The following is a 19,935-nucleotide window of genomic DNA, read 5'->3' on the forward strand; positions in this document are numbered from 1 at the left end:
TCTAATGGCAAAAACACTTTAATACAATCCTGTGGAAAATGAAATTTCCTATAACTTTCTTTATTTACATTTTTTTGTAACTCCTCAAATAACCAATGCTACATTCAGTAGAAATAGAGTTAGTTTTTAAAAAGAGCAGTTTGGTCACTTTTTACCTTTAACTACTCAAAAATGTATAAAACATTATAGTATAAAATTATGTATAATACATGAAGGTTTCATACTTCCCATCCCAGTCTACAATAGTTTGCCAATGTATTCTATAGAGAACAAAAAACGAAATTTAATTTAACTTCGGAACGTACCCCTGACCCCGCTCTTTCTCGGGATTGTAGTGTTGATATGTTGGCCATCTTTCACCAGTGTTGCGCGATTTACATTTAAACTTCTACGTAAATAACTGCTTTAATTTATCAAAAAGTGATCCCCATGTAATTTAAAACAATCCTCAATATGGTATAGTCACTCAGCTTTATTTATGTTGTGAAACTGTGAATTTTAAACTGATTTTAAAGTGAACAATTCTAGTCTTCAAGCGGCAACACCGCTTAATGTTTTTCAAATTTGACTTTTAGCGTTGCACTGTTGGTCACACTGTCGGCGTCGGTTTTGTTAGAGCTTAGAGCCGTTTTGCTGTTTGCTGTTTCACTGTTACAAGTTCAGTTGGGTTGGTCCGTTGTTTGGCGAATTTTCTTTGGTTTTACTCAATTTGGTGAGTAATTTTTATTTAATTGAATAACTTAGTACTTGTGTGTTATTTATCTACATTTTCCGTAATTGAAAGTTTGAGCTTTTAGTGAATTCAAGGGTAATTAGGTTTTGCACAGAACCGGGCTGGTGTGTTATAAAATGGCTTCTTTGCCTCTTGTGTATATCACACAAAAGGCAAAGAAGCCCGCTATGCTAATGCTAATATTCTCATTAGATTCAGTAGCTTAAATATGGAATTTTTGTTACCTAATTTCTATGGAGGTATTGGTAAAAACCGTTATTTAGTGCATTTTCCCGCCAAAAATTTTTTTTTCTAACAAAGGAATTTGTTAGAACCTCTCTCCTCTCCAAAAAAAAAATAGTTGTATTTGGCCTTAAAAACCTTTTGTTACACATTGCATTTTTCATTAAAGATGTAATCTGATTGCATCCATTGCCAAACTATGAACAACCCAAATCTTCCTGTTGTTTGCACTTGTGAAACCGAACACTAAAACTTAGTTTACATGATATCAATTTAAAACAAATTGTGTGGTATTTTCACTTCCAGTCAAGGCACGCAAGTGAATGATGTAAAATTTTATTTTTCAGATTCAATAACTAACTGACAATGTCTGATGAAGAAGTTCAAACTAAAGCCCCAGCAAAGAGGGGTCGCAAACCAAAAGCTGAAACAGCTGCTGCTAAAAAGGAAAAGGTAATTTTTGTGTACCCTACTCTGTATTTGTTTCGTAACACAACTTGAAACAAATGAAAAACTATAGGCAGAAGCTACCAAGGTGAAAAATGGTGGTGATGATGCTGATGCACCACCAGTAAAACGTGGACGCGGGCGTCCTCCTAAAGCTGCGAAGAAACCTGCAGCAACCAAAACAAATGGAAGTAAGTTACTTTGCTTTCAAACAACAACATTTTGGTAGCAAGTGTGAAAATTTTCTGGGTTATTTACATATTGGTAATTTTAGCTGCTGCCAAAGGACGTCCTGGTAGGAAGAAGAAGGAAGAAAAGAAAGAAGAAAGCTCCGCAGAGGAAGAAGATGAAAAGTCAAGCGCCAATGAGGAGGAAGAGGAGGATGATGATTAAAATTCCATTAACTTTAATTCACTGTCTTAAAAGTTGAAGATGTAATAATATTTCTCCAATTTTTTTTTATATTCCTAATCCTAAGTCTGATAATTGCTTTAAGGTTTGCACACCATGGTATTAGTTTTTTTTCAAACTGAATACATTAGTTGTCTGTCAGAAAACATTTCTAGAATAAAGTAGTTTAAATAAGCTGTCATTAGTAGTAATCAGTAGTTTTGTGTTTGTAGTCCATTTTGTGACTGTTCTCAATGTTTCCAAAATAGACTGATTATGAGATTTAGGTTCTAGAAATTATGTAAATATTACTTTTAAAGGTCAATTTAATAAATTTTGAATAATACTTCGTTTTTTTTTTCTGCTTTAAATGGTTTTGATTCAAAAACTAATAAAATGGCATACTTATGGCGTCAAACAGGAATTGGACAACCGAATCTGGTGTAAAACGAAAATCCCAAGAAATCCATATTGGCAATAGTGATATTTGACACCTGTCAAAGTCATTCTGGCAGCACTGTTCAAAATTCACTTTTCGTTTTATGTTTTATTAGCAGTACCAATTTTTTCTCTGGGGTTTTGAGGATTTCGTTTAATAATCGAAAACAAAACGACAAATGTCTTAATTTTTAATGGCGCAAGATGTGTTTAGCAAAATGGGTGAAGATCCGTGGTTATTGAGCGAAGATGGTTACTTAAAGGTGGACACCGATGTGAAGGAAATTATTTACCATCCGTCTCTCAATATTATCCTTATATGCACTAATAGTGGAATTGTACGAGTGTTGGATGTGAATTCTGGAGTTATTTTACAGTCTACAGACCTTTCTGGTAAGGAACAACTTACTTCAGTCAGGGGGTTTTTATAAGTTGTCTGGATATGCTTAGGCTGAATTTAGTCATGATCCTCATGATAATAATTATTTTTTTGTGAAGTGTTCACTTTGAACTGATTTGTTCTAATCTAAAATGTAGTGTTTCCATTATAGCACAAATTGCATCTGTCAGGTTTGCATCCACAGCAAATTTTTAATGGCATTTGATTTGGAAGTGCAGTTCAAGTTTAAACTTATCCCCTCCCCTTTGTTATTGTGATATTACTAAACACTGAAAACACTCAAGCTGCTTAACCAAAATATATGAAATAAATCTTCATTTTTTCCTCTCCTAATTATCTCCATTTATATACTGCTGTACAAAGGCAACCATAATTGTACAAGGAAGTTTTCCTCAAATCTGATAACAAATAATCACTTTTATGATTCACCATCATTTGCACCAAACCAAAGCTTAAGTTAACTGTGGTTCAGAATGTGATTTATTTCACTTGTATTGTGGTAATCTGAAACACCTTTAAGGCCCTTAACAGAAGTTTGGCTTAAAGTAGACAGTGCAAGATAGTCATAAATCACTCAACTGGCATTTTAAGTTAATGGGTTGGAAATTATGGTACCTCCTGATTTTGGATTTTGCTATTAAACATTTACTGCAATTGAAAAAAATCCAGAGTAGTTTGTAATTGAATAACCCATCAACAAACCCAATCTATCACAAAACAGAATGTATAATGACAGCTCATAAAGATAACATACCTATCTGTATTAACTATAGGAAACTATTGTTGCAATATGAAGTAAAGTTGTTGAATGAATAATAGTTTAAATTTAAAACTTAGAATAAAATCTATCTTCGTTTTATCTTTAGATAGGTGTTGATTTGAGTCATGTGACACTTGCAATAAAATGATTGAAAACATAGAAACCATGGAGTGAGCAGAGCGAAATTGACATCACAATGGTGTAATTTAACAAAACCATAATTGAACCAACTGTGAAATTACGTCATTATGACAATTTTGCTCTGCTGGCTCTATGGAGGGTCAAAAGGAATGCAGCCTTAATTTTTACCTGATATTGTATTCTGTCTTTTAAATAAAAAAAGGACTAACTGCAATAAAACCAGTGTAGAATTGTTTTGACTTTTTTTATACATTTTATATACACCTTCCTGTTTTCAGCTTAGTAGGTTTAGGTAACTTGAACATAAACTGTAGACTATACATAAGATATTCCTTCTTCCTAGATACATGATATGATAATTAAGATTATTCACTATAAGAGAATCATCAGGGACTACACTTTTGGATGGGCAATTTACTTTGATAACTAAACTGCTCACCCATATAACATTTTTTTGTGTCATGTAATGGGTTTGATTGATATTTTGAAACATGTTTGGGGGTTCTTCAATTTTTGGTCTACTAAAGGAATTAGGGGGAGTTTTCAAAACAGAGGTACTTTTTTTAAATTAGAGTAATTAAATTAGTATCTTCTGAATGTGTGTGAGATAAATCAACACTAAATGTTTACTGGTTGTAAAATCAAACCAGCTATAACATTTTTAGTGCAAAATGGAAAACATTTTATGGGGTTATCTATAAAGCAATAATTACCGAAACTGCACAGGTTACACGTTCTTATACATATGTGACTCTCTACTATAGGAATACTGAAAATAATTTTAATAAAGAGATTAATATTTACAATTTTATTAAAAAGAGTGCATACCTATGCTGTTGATTAATAAAAACATTTCAAAAACCTCCAAACATGTCTCAAGATATCAACCAAGCCCATGAAATGACATAAAAAAGAATGTTCTCAAATTATCCCAGCTTATCTGTGAAGAAATCATTTTTGAGACAAAATGAGTGACAGTCCTGATTCTAGAAGAAACGACCTTTCAAAACCTTTTTTGTTTATTGAATTTGGCTGAGGCATTTCGGAAATACAGGCCGTGAAAAATGGCAAAAATTTTGCCGTATCGATCTTTTAAGTGAGCAGTTTATTTAGCAGTAAAAAAAGCAGGTCATCCAACACTAATGATCTCTTATACAAAACATCTGTTAAGATTTCTTTTGTTTGTGCATAGTTATCAAAATATTTAAGTTTTTTGTGAGGGGACAATATTTTTACAAAAATCTATGTATTTTTTCTTATTTCAACTGTTTTCAACATTTCGTTAAGATTACATATCCAGAAGGTTGCAGACAGAATGACTGTAATTTATGTACTGCAATCAGGAAAATATTCTATGCCTGCCCTTGATTTAGCAATACCAATAGCATAAATTTTATTTTATAGCAAAAAATGGAACTGAAGTCAAATGTAGATACATTCCAACTGAAGATAGGGTCCTGTTTTGCGATGGACAGGCGATTGGGGTACGCACCGACTATAATGGAGTGCTTTTGCTGGACAGTATATTACAAAAAACATTGACAGATCCCAAAGAGAAAGTTAAGTTTGAACTTCTCTTGTCTGAGGTAAAAAAACATTGAAAGTCATCTATGATATAGTTTGAGAAAAAAGTTATTTTAGGCTGTCATATTGAAACAAAGTTTAACCCATCTAACATTCAGCAATACCGAATGGGTGCTGAGTGAGCTGCAGAATGTCATTGCTGCTGCCCATCAATCACATAAGAAAGGCATCAAAGCTCAAAAGGTACTTTCCATTCCATTTGGTGTGTAATTGAGTTACTACCGTAAATTTTAGTGGAACACAGCATGCCTCAGTGTGTCTGTGGGCGATCTTAAGCTGCTTACCTCATGCGTAGTTACTGATTACATAAGCAGAAAGATTCACACTCCTGAGCTGCAAGTAGCGTCAGCTGTAAAAGAACGCTTGTCTGAACTGCTAGGTGAACAGACTAACGCGGCTGATAGAAAAATGATGGCCAGTGAGATTAGACGAAGGGAAACTTTTTCACAATGGCCTCATATGGATTACAAGTGAGTTGGATTTCTATACAGCTCACACTTTATAACGATGTTGGAATTTAGGTGGGCTTTACCAGAACAAATGGCTCAAGCAGGGTTTTATCATCAGCCTAATTCATCAGGGGACGATCGTGCAATGTGTTTTACTTGTACAGTGTGTTTGGTTAGTTGGGAACGCACAGATGAACCGTGGAGTGAACACGAAAGACATTCGTCTACGTGCCCTTTTGTGGTTGGAGAATACACACAGAATGTTCCAATATCAGTTACTAATGCCACAGGTAACATCTTAAACACAAATTATGAGAATATTTTGAGAAAATTGACTGTTCGTTTTTTTGTAATTTATTTAAACAGGGAATTTTAACTGAAAATTAGAATTGGTTAACAGATTGTCTAACTAAGTTTTAAACAGTGCTCCCATTGAAACAAAAAAATCGATTTTTAGCTCCAGCAATAGATGCCACATTTCGAGGTTCAAGTATTGACATATTAGGATCCAGCACCATTCCAAAATTACTGCCTTCAGCTACCACTGACGGACTCGTATCAGTATTTGACGTATCAGGAAAAATAAAAAGAACGCATTCCTTTTTCGTTACGCAGTTTGACTCGCACATTTTGGAACGATTCACCGAAGATTTTGGCGTGTCAGGAGTATGGAATGATGAAAGTAAGCCGTTTTGTGCTATTGATATAGTCGTTACTGATTTGAAAGTGTAATTTTGCAGAAAAATGCCCAACTGACAAAAAGGTCACTGCTTTATCAATTGTGAGCGACAAGACCTGTAAAGATAAAGAAGGTGCCAAATCAGTTCGACCTACTATAGTTTGTGGTGTCACAATTTCTCAAGTGAACAGCGACAATACTTTAGGTATTCTTTTTTACTTCATTTTTTTAAACATTTTAACTGTATTCTGTTAGGAATCGTTGAAGTACCAACTTCGATACCTGGACCCAACAAAAGGGGGGTTTATTTGGTGGTTTACGACTTTATGTACGTGAAAGATCAGGAAGAGTCAATAAAGGAGAAAGTAGAAGAAACTAAAAAGCCCGAAGCCGAGTTTGACCAGTTTGTTGACGATTCAATGATGTTTGAGTTGTCGAGTATTATCCAATCTTCACAGCCATCCGAAAATAGTAATTGCGACGATTATAGTTTGATTAAGGAGTTGACTTCGTTTTACAAGACATTGATTCCAGGTAATAAAATTAACCTTGTCAAAGTCAACTCTATTTCCATATGTATACTTTTTTTAAATATTTTTAAAGTAAATTTTATGGTTGGTGAATTGTTTTTTGACAGCGCTTATTTTCTCTCTACTCTACAAAATCTTTTTAGGTGAAAGTGACGGGGTTTATTTACCACCGGTGTTGCCAACCACTGTGAACCCTTTAAAAAAACCACCGGCACATTCAGGTCCTCGACTCGTAGCGGTAGACGTTCATAATGGCAGCGAATCAGATTTTTCCTCGTACAGCGAAATACCCTCTTATCATCAATCAAACGGATCGTTTATTGATCCGTTTGATTCGACCAGCATATCGGACCATATAGCGGATTTGCAGAAAAGTTACGAGTCGTACCAGACTATCAACAAAAAACTGAACTACTCAAGGGCTATTCAGTGCATATCTTTGCCCGAAGAGTGCAAACAATTCAACGATTTGGAGATTATCAATATATTGCCGACCCAAGACGAATGTCACATATTAGTGACGGCTAGTAGTGGTACTTCCGGTATAAGTTTTCTTATGGTATACGCCCTGGATTGTACTGGCAGAATGGTAAAAATAAATCCAGAACCTGTGATGGTTAGGGCGTTGCGTCCGATCGAAAAACCATTAGAAGTTGGATTGTTGCCTCCTTTGGATAAATTTAAAACTCCTTTCACAAGGGTTAATAATGGTATTGAAGGAAACGCTGTGTTAGTATGTACGGATGGAGCGGTACGAATCCTGGATTTGTCTACGTTAAAAACTGTATGTTTCGCCACGATCGAGGCGAAGAAGTTTGTGTCGGCCGCGTATTGCAACAGTAAGTTTTATATAAGTTCTACCAGTTTTACAGTACTATAATCGAATTTGTTGGTTATTTTAAGGCTTGGATCGTTTGTGCGCCTCAACTACAGAGGGTTCTTTACATTTCTTTGCATTAAACGATAGTGACAACGAGTCGGTGGATGAGCACGAGGAAGACGACCTGTTTGGCGTCAATATTGATAGCTCGATTAAGGAGGTTTTCTCGTTGGATAAACTGGAAACTGTTAGATGTTTTAAAGATCCACCTATTAATATTGGTTTGGATGATTTGAGAACTTTGCACTATTTGACGCGATTTATACCAGTTCGGTAAGTATAAAGTTGTAACCAACTGATGCACTGTGAAAAATCCTGACCACTTGAAATGTTTGCCTTAAATTAACAAAAGTGTAATTGGATTAGGAGTTTTTAGTGAACTTAAATGGGCTTTAATAAACTACACCATTTACACATGTAGTTTAGAAAGTGTCAGCTGAATTTTAGAAACCATAAGATGGATTTAAAAAATATCACTTGTATTTCAGAAAAAGTACTTTCAATTTTAGAATAATAACTTTGATTTTCGAAATTGCAATTTGTATTTCAGATTAGTCACTTGTATTATAGAAAAGAGCAGTTGGATTTTAGACGTGGTCATTTGTCATTTGGAAAATTAAAGTTGAGCAAAAAAAGTAAAAAAAAGTAAATAAGTAAAAAAAGTGAAGTAAATAGTTTAACGAATATTTTTAATAACATTGTGGTTTAAGCAGTTCAATGAAAAATCGATTTATCTCGAAAACCGTTCATTTTATCGAAATAAAGGAAGAGTACAATTTTTCGATAAAAATGAGAAGAGTATCCATTAATGGCGTTTGCAGCTGAAAATAATGACAGCTGTCAAAGTTTAAGCAAATTGTGTCTTAGGTCCAGTTAGTTCCTGCCTTTCGAAGACGAGGTGGTTTTCATGTCAAATAGAAGGTCTCTTTCGATAAAACATTAAACCCAATAATCATTACAATATACAGAGTGTTTCAAAAGTTACGGCCAAAAACGTTAATTGGAAGGCAGTTTATTCGGGCTCTATATTTCCCTTAAGACTGACTTAAAAAAAAATTATATGAACAAATCGTATTATTTTGACCCCCCTGCAGGCCCCCGAGAGATTGTCGTATAGCTATGGGACACCCTGTATATTTTATATAAATTAATACTATCGATGGGCGGGTTTTTTTGCTTAAAGTGATATTAAAAAAAAACAATAAACTAATAACCACATAGAAACACAAAAAAAAACTGAAATTGAAATAACGCGTTCTAAAATACAATTGACCTTTTCTGAAATACAAGTGACGAATCTGAAATACAACTTACGTTTTCTAAAACCAAATTTACGATACAAGTTATAGATTCTGAAATCCAACTTATATTTTTACAATCCAAGTGATATTTTCTAAACTACATGTGTAAATGGTGTAGAAAGTTGACTAAAAGAATCTGACTCTACAAATTAATTCGTGATTTAGATATAGTGAAAAGATTAGGGACTTTAGTCTGCTTGAAATGTGGATTAATATTGAAAGCATATTTAAATCATAAAGTTAATCAGATTAATAAAGATACTGTGGGGCATAGTTTTGACGATTTTTTGACACTATGTATGAGCTGAAAAACGTTTCTATCAAACTTCTTGTAGTTTGAATGTGCAAATTGTTTGCATTTCTTTACATACAAATTTTTAAATCTAATAGAAGTAAACTCATAATTATTTATACTTCACCAGGTTTGCTTACAATGTGGTTGTGCCTCCTTGTTGGAGCGAGTTCCAACAAGCAATGAGGCAAAGACGCAACTCCTCAATTCTCAATATTGAAGCCTTTACAAAAACTTGGAGGCTGCAAACGGACACCACCACTTGGGAGGAACACATCTTTGAAATTACACTCCCATCAGCTATGGTTAGTGTGAGGCGTAAGTTCAATACAATAGTGTTACGTAAAAATTGTGTAGGTTCTGGGACACGTTGACGTACATTTCACGCTTCAAAGTGGCTGCGCAAAGCCTTGCGTTGAAGTTTCACTGTTACGACAAACTAAAAGTGGCATCGGACACAATAAGGATGTAAAGTTTTCGGTAGACGATACGGTTACCATTGATATGCTTAGGCGAGTGGAAAATCCGGTTATTTCTGAAGAATATTTGCGCGCTCACAATGCTGACATTTTGGCAGGACCTGTAAATATCGCTCATTACTTAGACTTGACTGAACAAAGTGGAACTGTCACTTTGACTAGCCCCCGTATGTTTAGAGTCAAGGTAGGTTCAACGTTTTAACAGTCTGTCCCATTTATAACGTCGTTAAATCGTAAGTTTGTAACGAATTATTGGTTTTTAGGTGAGAAATTTGCTGCTACACGTTCGAGCAGTCTACGATAAAGACGAGAAAAAACGACAAGACGGCAAAGGTGAAAAATCTGGACTTCCAAATAGTAAAAACCAACAGTACTTGGGATGTGACGGTATCCATGAATTGAGCATCGCCATCTACACTCCGAGTAGCTCGGCCCAATTAACTCACGAACGTACTCTACGAAATCTTATGTTGGATTCCAATTCGTTTGTTCAGTCGCTAATTTTGACTGCGTTGAAGAACAGCAACGGCAAAGTGTTGAAGATCGTTCTCGACATATTGAACTGGATAGCAGCAATTCGGCTGATTCCGAATCGGGGCAACAATGGCGAACCGCCCAATGATCAGTTGGAGTTTATGTTTATCAATGGAATTGAAGAGAATATGACCGGGCTATTTCGACAGTGTTTGCTTTTAGGGAGTCGCAGTATCTCCCACAAGTGTATGAATTACGTGATGACTTGTTGTCGGTAAGTAAAATGTTTTTAATTTATCAACGGACTATAGTCATCAAGCATTAGGTTGTCTGAAGTCTGAAATGTTAAGAATTTACAAAAAAGTCAGAAAACGAGGTACAATTGAGGGTGAATTATCTAATAACGATTGTAAAACAAAATTAAAATGGGTAAATCTTATTTTAAAGATCTGGCGCCTAGAAAGCTTAAAGATAGCAGTTTAAAAGATACCAAAAACAGAAACTTACCACGAAACACAGTCTTAGGGAAACTTACTATTAGTACTAAATCTTTTACTGGCTTTATGAACAAGTTTCTTTGGTTTTAGGGGTGCCAAAAGTATTAATAAATCCCTAGGGGATCATTATAATACTAGCGTTCTGAACTCAATATTAACAATAATGGGCGACATTAAGCAAGTGAAATCCGCCGCCGGATTGCATTGGATGCTCTCACTCCTAATGAAAGTAACAAAGAAAGATAGCGAGAATCTGGTTACAAACAAATGCGTATCGATATTGAAAGAAGTGAGGTAGTTTTCTTTAGCAACGATTCAGACTAAGAAACCATTTTTTCCAATCTCTATTAGATTACAAAGGACCTAATACAGCGCACCAATCCTTATCACTTGCTACTGCGCAGTCGATATGGACTTTACGGTTTGCCTACAGAACCGGAATTATTCGACATCGATCCACCGGCTTTTGCCAAAGGTTCTAGTACGGCTTCACCGCTTTCTCCCTACGTGTTTTCCGTATCAGCAGCTGGTGCAGCTAATGATGGTGCTTCATCCATAACGATTCCTCCCGAACTAAATCAACAACCCTCATCTACATCTTCTATAAAAGGTAGTCCCGTCGCTTTCCCTGAAAATTAACAAGTTTATTTAAATTGCGTGTTTTAGATTTTACGCAGGAGATTCCACCCGAAGGCAAATTAAAATACAAAACGGCGGCTTTTCCAAAATTAGTGAAGGGTTTGATCGAATCCGAACCGTTGCATTTTACTTGCACGAATGCGAGCGAAGGTACGCGTCTTGAAATGGCTGACGCGTTGAACGGTAGCGTCTTAACTGCCATACACAACTTAATGCCTGTTTCCATGTCGGGCGGTACCACGTCCATTGCGGCGAAAAAGGAAGAATTCCAAAGTATCATGCAGAAACTCATGGACAAGAGTACACATACTTATGACAGCATGCAGTATGAAAAGTACACTGGAATTTGTAGTAAAATGTTGGAAGAGGCAGAGCAGGTTTTAAATCAGAAAATGGGTAAAATATTACAATTTTTTACTTGAGTGGTTTTTACAAGCGTTTTTTTTTGTTACAGAAGTCGTGTATAAAAATTTGATAGACTATGAAGATTCAATGATTTCCAAGAGTCCCGTCAACCCAATCCCTTCAGTTTCGGTACCCAAATTGACAAACACTGGTAGTGGTAGTGCGCCAACACATCCAAAGCAAAACCAGAATCATAATTTGCCTTGGCAACAGTTGTTAGCCGCACCTCCAAAACAGGTGATAGTGGTGGACCGCATGCATTCGGGCGCCAGGCGACACGTTACCTTAGACTTTGGTGAAACAATAGTCCTAACTGACATTTTAATTCCTGCTTGTATCGATTTGGCGTCACTGACAATCGACGTTTGGTCGTTTGGGGAAGAAATTGACGCGGTTAGAATAGTTACGGCCTCAGATATAGGCAATAAAAATCTAGTTTTGAATGACCTGCAACCTCCAGCATTATGCCAATACATGAAGGTAAGTTTTACATAAAAAATGTTAGTGGTGAGTGTTATGTCCTCATTAATTAATCTTGACATACATACGTTATTAAAACAGTGATGTAGAGACAGATGCAAGTGTGACAAAACACTCAGAACCAATTGACTTTACTGTATACAGTGTGTTTCATGCACAATGGTGCATTTTAGAGAAACAGTGTTGAAATTGATGAAAGAAATTGTTTTTTTGCAAATATCTTTGAAACCTTTTATCGTGCAGAAAACAGCATTTTCTACTCGTAATAAGCAGTGTTTTGTGCGTTTTTTCCTTTTGTCATAGTTTTACTGGAAAAAGTACGGTTTTGAGACGCCCATTTGAACCGCCAAAACTTTCTACAGAAAAAAGGTACCTGGTCATAAACGGTAAAGTGAATCGTTTTCACGAAAAATCAGTTTTTATGTTGAAAAACATGGTCAATTTTTTAAATTTTTATTTAACGTTGGAACTAAAAACAGTAACCTGTATCTTTCTAAAATGCATTATTTTCGAGGGTATGTTAGAAGAAACTTTTTCATATTTTTGAACGAGCTACTATATCTTGAAGTCCTGCGCATATATTATGAAGCACGCTGTCAAATTGCGTCATATTCGCTCCGGTTGTTTTAGTATAACAATAAAGCTTTATTTTTAAAACCACGAGTTTGAAGATGACAAAGAATTGACAATAAGTTTCACATACTTATACCTATTTTTAATAGTTTGAGACACACTGTAAAGCAATTGAATTTGTGTTTTATATTAAGCTTTTGTTCCCAGATTACCTTGGTAGGACGTTACGGTATGGCAACCACCAAATGCCGCATACCTTTAGGTTATTTCTACGGTCATATGGCGATACTACCCGAGGAAATTCCGCCTTTCGAAATGTTCCTCGTATCCCCGGATTTGGATAAACAATTAGGAATCCTGTCCAAATTGTTAGAGGACATCAGTTGTCGTTATAGTTTGGCCTGTTCCAAGTTGAAAGACTATTTGGATCCTTTCCTGGTTGCTGATATGAAAAACTCGTTGCATTTGGCTACTTACATTGGGATTTTGAAGGATAAGGTTCAACACGTTGCCAATCCGGAATACACCAAAATATACACTGCTTATCAGGTGAATGAGAATTATTCAAGTTAATTTATTTAATAGATACTTTCTACTCCTTGAGTGAGGGTTTAAAGTCTAAAACTTGAAAATTTCTGGTTGTTTTTTGATTGAAGACTCATATGGTTTACGTAAATGTTAAATGGAGATTTTTTTCTTTACTTTATATTATTTAGCAAGCATTAAACAATGGTTAGGACCTAGATTAATATATATTGTTATCTCCGGAAAATACATTCGCTTTCAGTTATTTAGGCCTTTATTACTTAATCACTAAATATTGTTCTTTTTTCAAGGAAACTTTAACTTACCAACACCAGCTGAATACAGTGCGAAACGTAATATCAAGAATAGAATCATCAATGATAAATGAGTCCAGCCATCCACCACCAACCAATGAAATCACGTCCACAGATAAGTTAAATTCAATAGCTGAGGGATTGCTGGAAGTCCTCCTGTCAGTGGACGGATCACCTGGAATCAGCCCAGAATTATGCCAGCATTTCTTCCAAGGACTGTGCGTGTCTCAAACATCTCGACTGCAATTGCTGGCCGCCGTTTACTTGGAAAAGTCTTGCGGTAGTACCAGTTTTTGGGGCAACTTCCTGGCCGACTCTTTCGTCAGCCTGTTCTCGACGTCGTGCACGCAAATATTCCCTCAGGATCGTCTGTTCGTTTTGCTCATCTATCTGAGCAGAAAGAGTCCGGAACGAAGCGCCGTAATTGATGCCGCAATGCGAGCGGTTTACGAAACTTTGAAACCGATCGAAAGTAATCGGTCGTTGTTGCTGGCCGTGAACGTGGACTTGTCGCTATTGTCGTGGTTGCTGATGTATTTGTCGCTGCAATTGACCGGTGAAAAGAGCGAAACCGACCGATGGGATTGGGTGCTGAGCGAAATGGTGGGCAAGGTAAATGGTGACACTACCAAAAATAGCGCTAGGAAAAAGACGGTTAAGAGAGTGGCGCCTTCAACTGGAATACCGAACCAAATATCTCCAGGCTTCTACACTTTAAATCCATCCGTAAGAATACGTTCGAAACGCATCGGCGCGTTCTTTGAATGGCACAACGTTTGGCTGTGTCGTTTTTAGAATTCGCAATTATTTACTTTTATGCTGGTATAAAGGGAAGGTAGAGCTCTTCACTTTTGTTGCGCTACTACGTCATCAACAAGTTTCAAGCGGCCCAATACAGTTTTTTCTAGTTTATGCTAGAAAATTTCCCAACAAAAGTAATTATATTAAGGCAAACAAAATTTACGTCAATAGGAACGCGAGGGCTGGAATTATAGGAACAAAAGTTTAAAACTGACAAATGTCAAATCATTATCATAAAACATGTATATGCCTCACTTAGCATAAAACGGAAATGTGTTTTGTGCTTTATTCCACCCTTAATTAATCTTTTAGATTTCATTTAATTTTTTAAATGAGATTAATTTCATTCAAAAAAATCTTTCATACTCAAATAGTTTTTCATTTCTGTTTTTATTTTATTTATCATTTTGTGCGCTACTACGTTGTCCAGTGGTTTTACTTTCGCTTTACCGGCATTTTTTTACATTTTACCTTCATTTTCAATTAGTAGATTATTTTCATGTTACTGGTTTCTATTTTATGCTTTTTTCTAATCTTTGCTTATTTTTCATGGTTTGTTTTAAGTTTTTTTTACACTTTATCTATTACTGATATAGGTATAATAATAATAGATTACAATAGTATAATAATAAACGAAAATTTCGTACATAATGCATAACCAATTTGGCTCACCCTGTATGTGTTTTGTCCAATTTGTTTAACATATTTAATAATTTTTTGTTCTTAGTTGCAATTATTTGCAGTTTTTATTGCCATCATTTTATTGTGGAGCATTTTCATTTTTATTGGCTTTTGTGTTGCTTTTCTGTGCTCTACTCATTTTCATTTTACTTCTTACTCAATTCACTTTATTCTTTTATGGTATAACACGGAGTAAAGGGATAATAATGGTTTTTTAACCTAGTAAATGACATTACACTGTATTTTTACATAATATTATTAGATAACTTGGCTTCTGTACTGATTTCCATTTACTTTTTATTGATGTCTAAAGATTGTTTATCCGCAGGCGCCCTACGTTGCATACACACAGACTGACTCCCAAACCAAGTCGAAGCCGTGGAAAATATGCGGAACTCAAGTGTGCTGGAAGAAATATCACCACTGGTCGGGCCCGAAAGATTTTAAATCCAACAAGTCAAACGCTTTAAAGCGATCGCTGATTGTCGATATGTATAAAACGTGCGAGGGACAAGGCGATCCGACTTGTTTCAAAGATATAATTATGATGCCTCAGAAACCACTACAGTACGTTGATACCGGGCACTGCATAGCTGTATCGAAAATTTTGTTGAAGTTTATCCGAACTATGGATCATTCTGGTACTGCTGATATGGTCCTGTTGTCTTTTAAGGTAAATGGTAGAAGAAGATATATCAAAATTGTCGTTTACACTTAGTAAAGCAAAAACAATTTGTTTTGAGCTTAATACGTTTTTTACTAGATTGTTTCCAAACTATTAACGCTGGCCAAGCTGCAATTATGCCAGCTACTTACCGAAGATCAGCTGTTAGAACTAATAAATTTCTCGTTGGCTTGCAAAGTACCATGGGCACCTTTTGCGCTTTCATGCTTCCTGCAAGACGCTTTAGATTTGCATAAAGATACCAAAGGTGAGGTGTCTGAAATGGAAACTGATGCCACCTCTTCTAATTGGCCTTCAGATGATCCAGGTAATTCAGTGAGTCGTAGATCTTCAACTAGGTTTTATGTGGATCACCAATTTTAGATACGGCTAACGTAGAAGATACAGGGACTGAAAGCTCGGCACATTTAGAAGATTGGGACACCACTAAACCTAAATTAATGGATAATCTGTCGTTCCCACCACTTCCATCGGTTTTCGAAACTGATTCAAACGATTCGGAAATCGAAGACGTGTTGGAAGCATTTGAAAAGGTCAGATGTTCGAGCAGTAAAGGCAGCAAAACCTGCGCCACTTCCACTTTCTCAACTAGCATAGACGCTAGACTAGAATCAGGCGTTTGCGCGGCTTCGGAAATAACCTTGCGTAAATTATCGGCGATAAACACTCAAAAACTGTTACAAAACATGGCAAGCGATAGATACAAGCAAGCCGAAAATCCTTTGACACCGTGGCCGGAAAATACCGCACCGATCACTTGGGAATCGAACGTTGGAAATTTAAAAATGCTTTCGGCTTGCTTCGACAAGCTGTTTAGCAATTTGCAGAGCATGAATCCGAACAGAATCGAAAATATTTTGAATTTGTGGTTGACGCTGAACTGTGCGAGAAGAAACGAAAAGTTTGACTCATCGGCAATGCCCATCGTGCTTATTAAGGTGGAGTCTGTTAACTCGTTAATTTCGGCATTGGCGTGGACTCCTCGTTTATCGCTAACTACTTGGTGCCTTGGTTTGCAGGTGAGCTTTCAGTATTCTTAAAACACGTAAAATAACACATTAAGTGAATTATTAACATTGCAAAAGTAATTATTCTGTTTGAGAATTGTTTCAAAATTAACTAAATCGTCAAAATGGTAGGCAGATTATTCAACTAAACTATAGTATGTTCACTATCTTTTTGGATGTTTCCAAGGATTTTTGATATTTTGCCGCTTGTATATTGTTTGACAATGATTTGCCAAAAATGTTTAGAATGACTTTCTGCCCCCAGTAGGCTAAAGTTTGATAGTATTTAAAAAAAGGTGAAGTTTGTCTAATTGAAACTAGAGTGAATAACTCTGCACTTTGCAATTTGTTTAGAAAATGTTCAAACTTGAAATATTCCTTAAAAATTTACTGTTTGGTTTAATTTATCAGTTAAATTTTCAAATTTATTTTAACAAACTTTTGTAGTCTTAAAAAACTTATTTCTTGCAGGCTCTAACTTTAGTGTGCAATACAAACAATAACGGTAAAAAATGGTTTGATCTCTCCGGCATGGCGGACGTAATTGTCAGCCATCGTGATTTTGTACAGATGCTTGTTAGTCTCTTATCAGGGAGTGGGGTGGCGTTTTCCGAAAAAGGCGCTGTAAGTCAGGTTTTTTGTGCTTTTTGTAAGTTTTTACGTGAACGCGTTTCAGGCCGGGCCTACTCTGTGCAAAGCCCTGCACGATTTCCTCGTACGACTACAAGTGAGATGTGATATAGTTAGTCAATCTAGTAGGTTAGGCAATATATTTAAAACCCTTCTTTTAAATGTGGTTTATCAAATGGCTAAACCGGGCGGGCCTATATCGACCAGAATGGGTCCTTTGGATGCTCAATGCAAACTGTTACAGTCAATTTTGTATTTAGATTTTACTAATATTGATATCAGCATTGCGATGAGCACTTTAGAAAGCACTGGTAAGTTTTTTAATCCAAACTTGAGGTCCTGCTAACTGTTTCAGTATTTCAGCATCCTTATTGAGTACATACTTCTTGAATATAGACAATATTAAATGCGTTACAATGGGTGAGAAGCAATACGTGTTGACTAACACTTTTGATGATATCTTTGCAAGCGTATTGGGCACCGATTCCAATAAGCAAGATCGTCCAGTGTGTTACGAGGATTTGTTGATTAGTTTGTTGAAACTGTTGGGAAAACTAGTGCAAACTCCTATTACCTTTAACAATTCCAGTGTAAGTTTAAATGGGAAAAGAGAGGGTAGTAAAATGTGTAATAATTATACTGTAACAGAGTTTAAATGTGGTAACTGGTACATACTTGTACTGTTAGTTTTAATACCTGATTTTTATTCCTCACTTTATAAATTGGAAAGGAAACAGAAATTTAAATTACAGACTGGACGAACACCAATGGAAGTTGATGAGCCATCAGTATCATCATCACAAACAGACGAATCTAAAGCAGAACAAGCTAATTCTGAAAGTTTCACTTTGACACCTTCAACGCCATTTTTCGCGGATACTGTTCTTCAACATCATCCTACCATAATATCGCTTTGCAAGTGTTTGGCTGCATGCAAATCTTCGTCGCTCTGTATGCTTACGAATTTATCCCATAAAGTGAGTATGATCGATTTTCTTGTTAACAGACATTATCAGTTTAATAATTTTTAGGCTTTTGCTAATTTTACTGAACCCAACACAGTCGGAGACGCGGTGTTTCACATTTTAAGTTGCCTTGCCAAAAAATCCGCGAGAAAAGAATTGATACTAGAACCGCTGCTCAAATTTTTGTCGCAAACGCCGCAACTAAGCGAACCGATTATTTGGTTTGTGCTGCAAGTTTTGGACAACGAGGAGGCTATTAAAGCATTCTATGCAGCCGGTAAGTTGGACTTATAAATGACGTTTGGTATTTTCTCACTTAAACTGTTATTTCAGGCGGTATTCAAATTTTATCGTCGAGTATCGTCAACAGTAGCAATACTGCCAGTACCATATCTAGAAGCGGTACAATTTCTACAGTGATGCAGCATTTCAATGGGTTTACATGGCATGTCAATGACACGCAATCACCGGTGCTATCGACGACTGCACATAGAGTATACCAGCCTTCTGGAGATAATAGTTGGTTGATTAATTTTGCTCCTTATTCTACCATTACCTGTCAGTCGGTAACGTCACAGCCACCAGACATACTAATTCAGGTAAATATATTATGTTTTTTTGATTTATTGTTGAAAATCATAAATAGTATATTATACATAGTATATTATGTGTAGTAAGTGTCCCGCACGCGACTGAGATACACATATTATATACACTACTTTAATTATAGTCTGTTCAGCTACATTCAAAATGGTTATAGAGGCTTGCCAGAGGCCTATTAAAATCAATTATGGGAAGGTTTAAGACACTTGTAGAGACCTCTGGCACTTTTGAGAAGATTCTCAGTAGCATTTAAGGGTCTCTGGCACCTTCAAAATGGTCCTAGAGGCCTCTGACACTCTTTTAAAGGTTTTCAATAGCATTTAGTGGTCTATGGAACTCTCAAAATGGTTTTAGAGGTGTCTGGCATTTTAAAAATGGCCGTAGAGAATTTTGGCAATTGAAATCAAGCTTAAAAACAATTATGGGAAGGTTTAAGTCACTTGTAGAAACCTCTGGCAATTTTTAGAAGATTCTCAGTAGCATTTAGGGGTCTCTGGCACCTTCAAAATGGTCCTAGAGGCCTCTGACACTCTTTTAAAGGTTTTCAATAGCATTTAGTGGTCTATGGAACTCTCAAAATGGTTTTAGAGGTGTCTGGCATTTTAAAAATGACCGTAGAGAATTTTGGCAATTGAAATCAAGCTTAAAAACAATTATGGGAAGGTTTAAGACACTTGTAGAGACCTCTGGCAATTTTTAGAAGATTCTCAGTAGCATTTAGGGGTCTCTGGCACCTTCAAAATGGTCCTAGAGGCCTCTGACACTCTTTTAAAGGTTTTCAATAGCATTTAGTGGTCTATGGAACTCTCAAAATGCTTTTAGAGGTGTCTGGCATTTTAAAAATGGCCGTAGAGAATATTGGCAATTGAAATCAAGCAAGTTTTTCAATCCACTTTTTACTTCTGGAAAAGTCTTTAGTCTAGTGATACAC

The 19,935-nt window shown here is 36.0% G+C and overlaps 2 protein-coding genes across 5 annotated transcripts in view; both read left to right on the forward strand.

The window, feature by feature from the left end:
* Window positions 1–557: 557 nt before the first annotated feature.
* Window positions 558–2,139, forward strand: LOC145740584 (uncharacterized). The gene is made up of 4 exons (XM_081996138.1): window positions 558–712; window positions 1,303–1,408; window positions 1,476–1,593; window positions 1,677–2,139. Exons 2-4 carry the CDS (start codon window positions 1,322–1,324, stop codon window positions 1,793–1,795), a joined length of 324 nt encoding a protein of 107 aa, XP_081852264.1. The 5' UTR covers window positions 558–712; window positions 1,303–1,321; the 3' UTR covers window positions 1,796–2,139.
* Window positions 2,140–2,313: 174 nt separating this feature from the next.
* Bruce (BIR repeat containing ubiquitin-conjugating enzyme) overlaps window positions 2,314–19,935 on the forward strand; it is a 31,854-nt gene continuing 14,232 nt past the window's right edge. For 3 of the 4 annotated variants that reach the window (XM_081972345.1, XM_081972346.1, XM_081972349.1), the window contains exons 1-28: window positions 2,314–2,623; window positions 4,936–5,117; window positions 5,173–5,298; window positions 5,350–5,585; window positions 5,637–5,854; window positions 6,022–6,246; window positions 6,305–6,448; window positions 6,499–6,777; window positions 6,917–7,612; window positions 7,677–7,926; window positions 9,377–9,551; window positions 9,604–9,909; window positions 9,989–10,473; window positions 10,787–10,985; window positions 11,048–11,306; window positions 11,363–11,731; window positions 11,790–12,220; window positions 13,001–13,342; window positions 13,630–14,358; window positions 15,443–15,787; window positions 15,878–16,106; window positions 16,163–16,818; window positions 17,278–17,430; window positions 17,483–17,747; window positions 17,800–18,026; window positions 18,189–18,413; window positions 18,468–18,678; window positions 18,735–19,000. In XM_081972345.1, coding sequence (XP_081828471.1) covers window positions 2,425–2,623; window positions 4,936–5,117; window positions 5,173–5,298; window positions 5,350–5,585; window positions 5,637–5,854; window positions 6,022–6,246; window positions 6,305–6,448; window positions 6,499–6,777; window positions 6,917–7,612; window positions 7,677–7,926; window positions 9,377–9,551; window positions 9,604–9,909; window positions 9,989–10,473; window positions 10,787–10,985; window positions 11,048–11,306; window positions 11,363–11,731; window positions 11,790–12,220; window positions 13,001–13,342; window positions 13,630–14,358; window positions 15,443–15,787; window positions 15,878–16,106; window positions 16,163–16,818; window positions 17,278–17,430; window positions 17,483–17,747; window positions 17,800–18,026; window positions 18,189–18,413; window positions 18,468–18,678; window positions 18,735–19,000 — 8,427 coding nt within the window. In that variant the 5' untranslated portion in view covers window positions 2,314–2,424. The remainder of the gene's footprint in view (window positions 2,624–4,935; window positions 5,118–5,172; window positions 5,299–5,349; window positions 5,586–5,636; window positions 5,855–6,021; window positions 6,247–6,304; window positions 6,449–6,498; window positions 6,778–6,916; window positions 7,613–7,676; window positions 7,927–9,376; window positions 9,552–9,603; window positions 9,910–9,988; window positions 10,474–10,786; window positions 10,986–11,047; window positions 11,307–11,362; window positions 11,732–11,789; window positions 12,221–13,000; window positions 13,343–13,629; window positions 14,359–15,442; window positions 15,788–15,877; window positions 16,107–16,162; window positions 16,819–17,277; window positions 17,431–17,482; window positions 17,748–17,799; window positions 18,027–18,188; window positions 18,414–18,467; window positions 18,679–18,734; window positions 19,001–19,935) is intronic. The other variant, XM_081972350.1, reaches the window with a different exon arrangement.

The sequence above is a fragment of the Ips typographus genome, linkage group LG2 (genome assembly GCF_016097725.1).
Source record: "Ips typographus isolate SLU linkage group LG2, UJ_Ityp_2.0, whole genome shotgun sequence".
Lineage (NCBI taxonomy): Eukaryota > Metazoa > Arthropoda > Insecta > Coleoptera > Curculionidae > Ips > Ips typographus.

Coding starts and splice junctions, on each gene's coding strand:
- LOC145740584 (XM_081996138.1), top strand. CDS start 1,322: ATGTCTGATGAAGAAGTTCAAACTAAAGCCCCAGCAAAGAGGGGTCGC. Junction 1,409..1,475: donor CTGCTGCTAAAAAGGAAAAG/GTAATTTTTGTG, acceptor GAAAAACTATAG/GCAGAAGCTACCAAGGTGAA. Junction 1,594..1,676: donor AGCAACCAAAACAAATGGAA/GTAAGTTACTTT, acceptor TGGTAATTTTAG/CTGCTGCCAAAGGACGTCCT.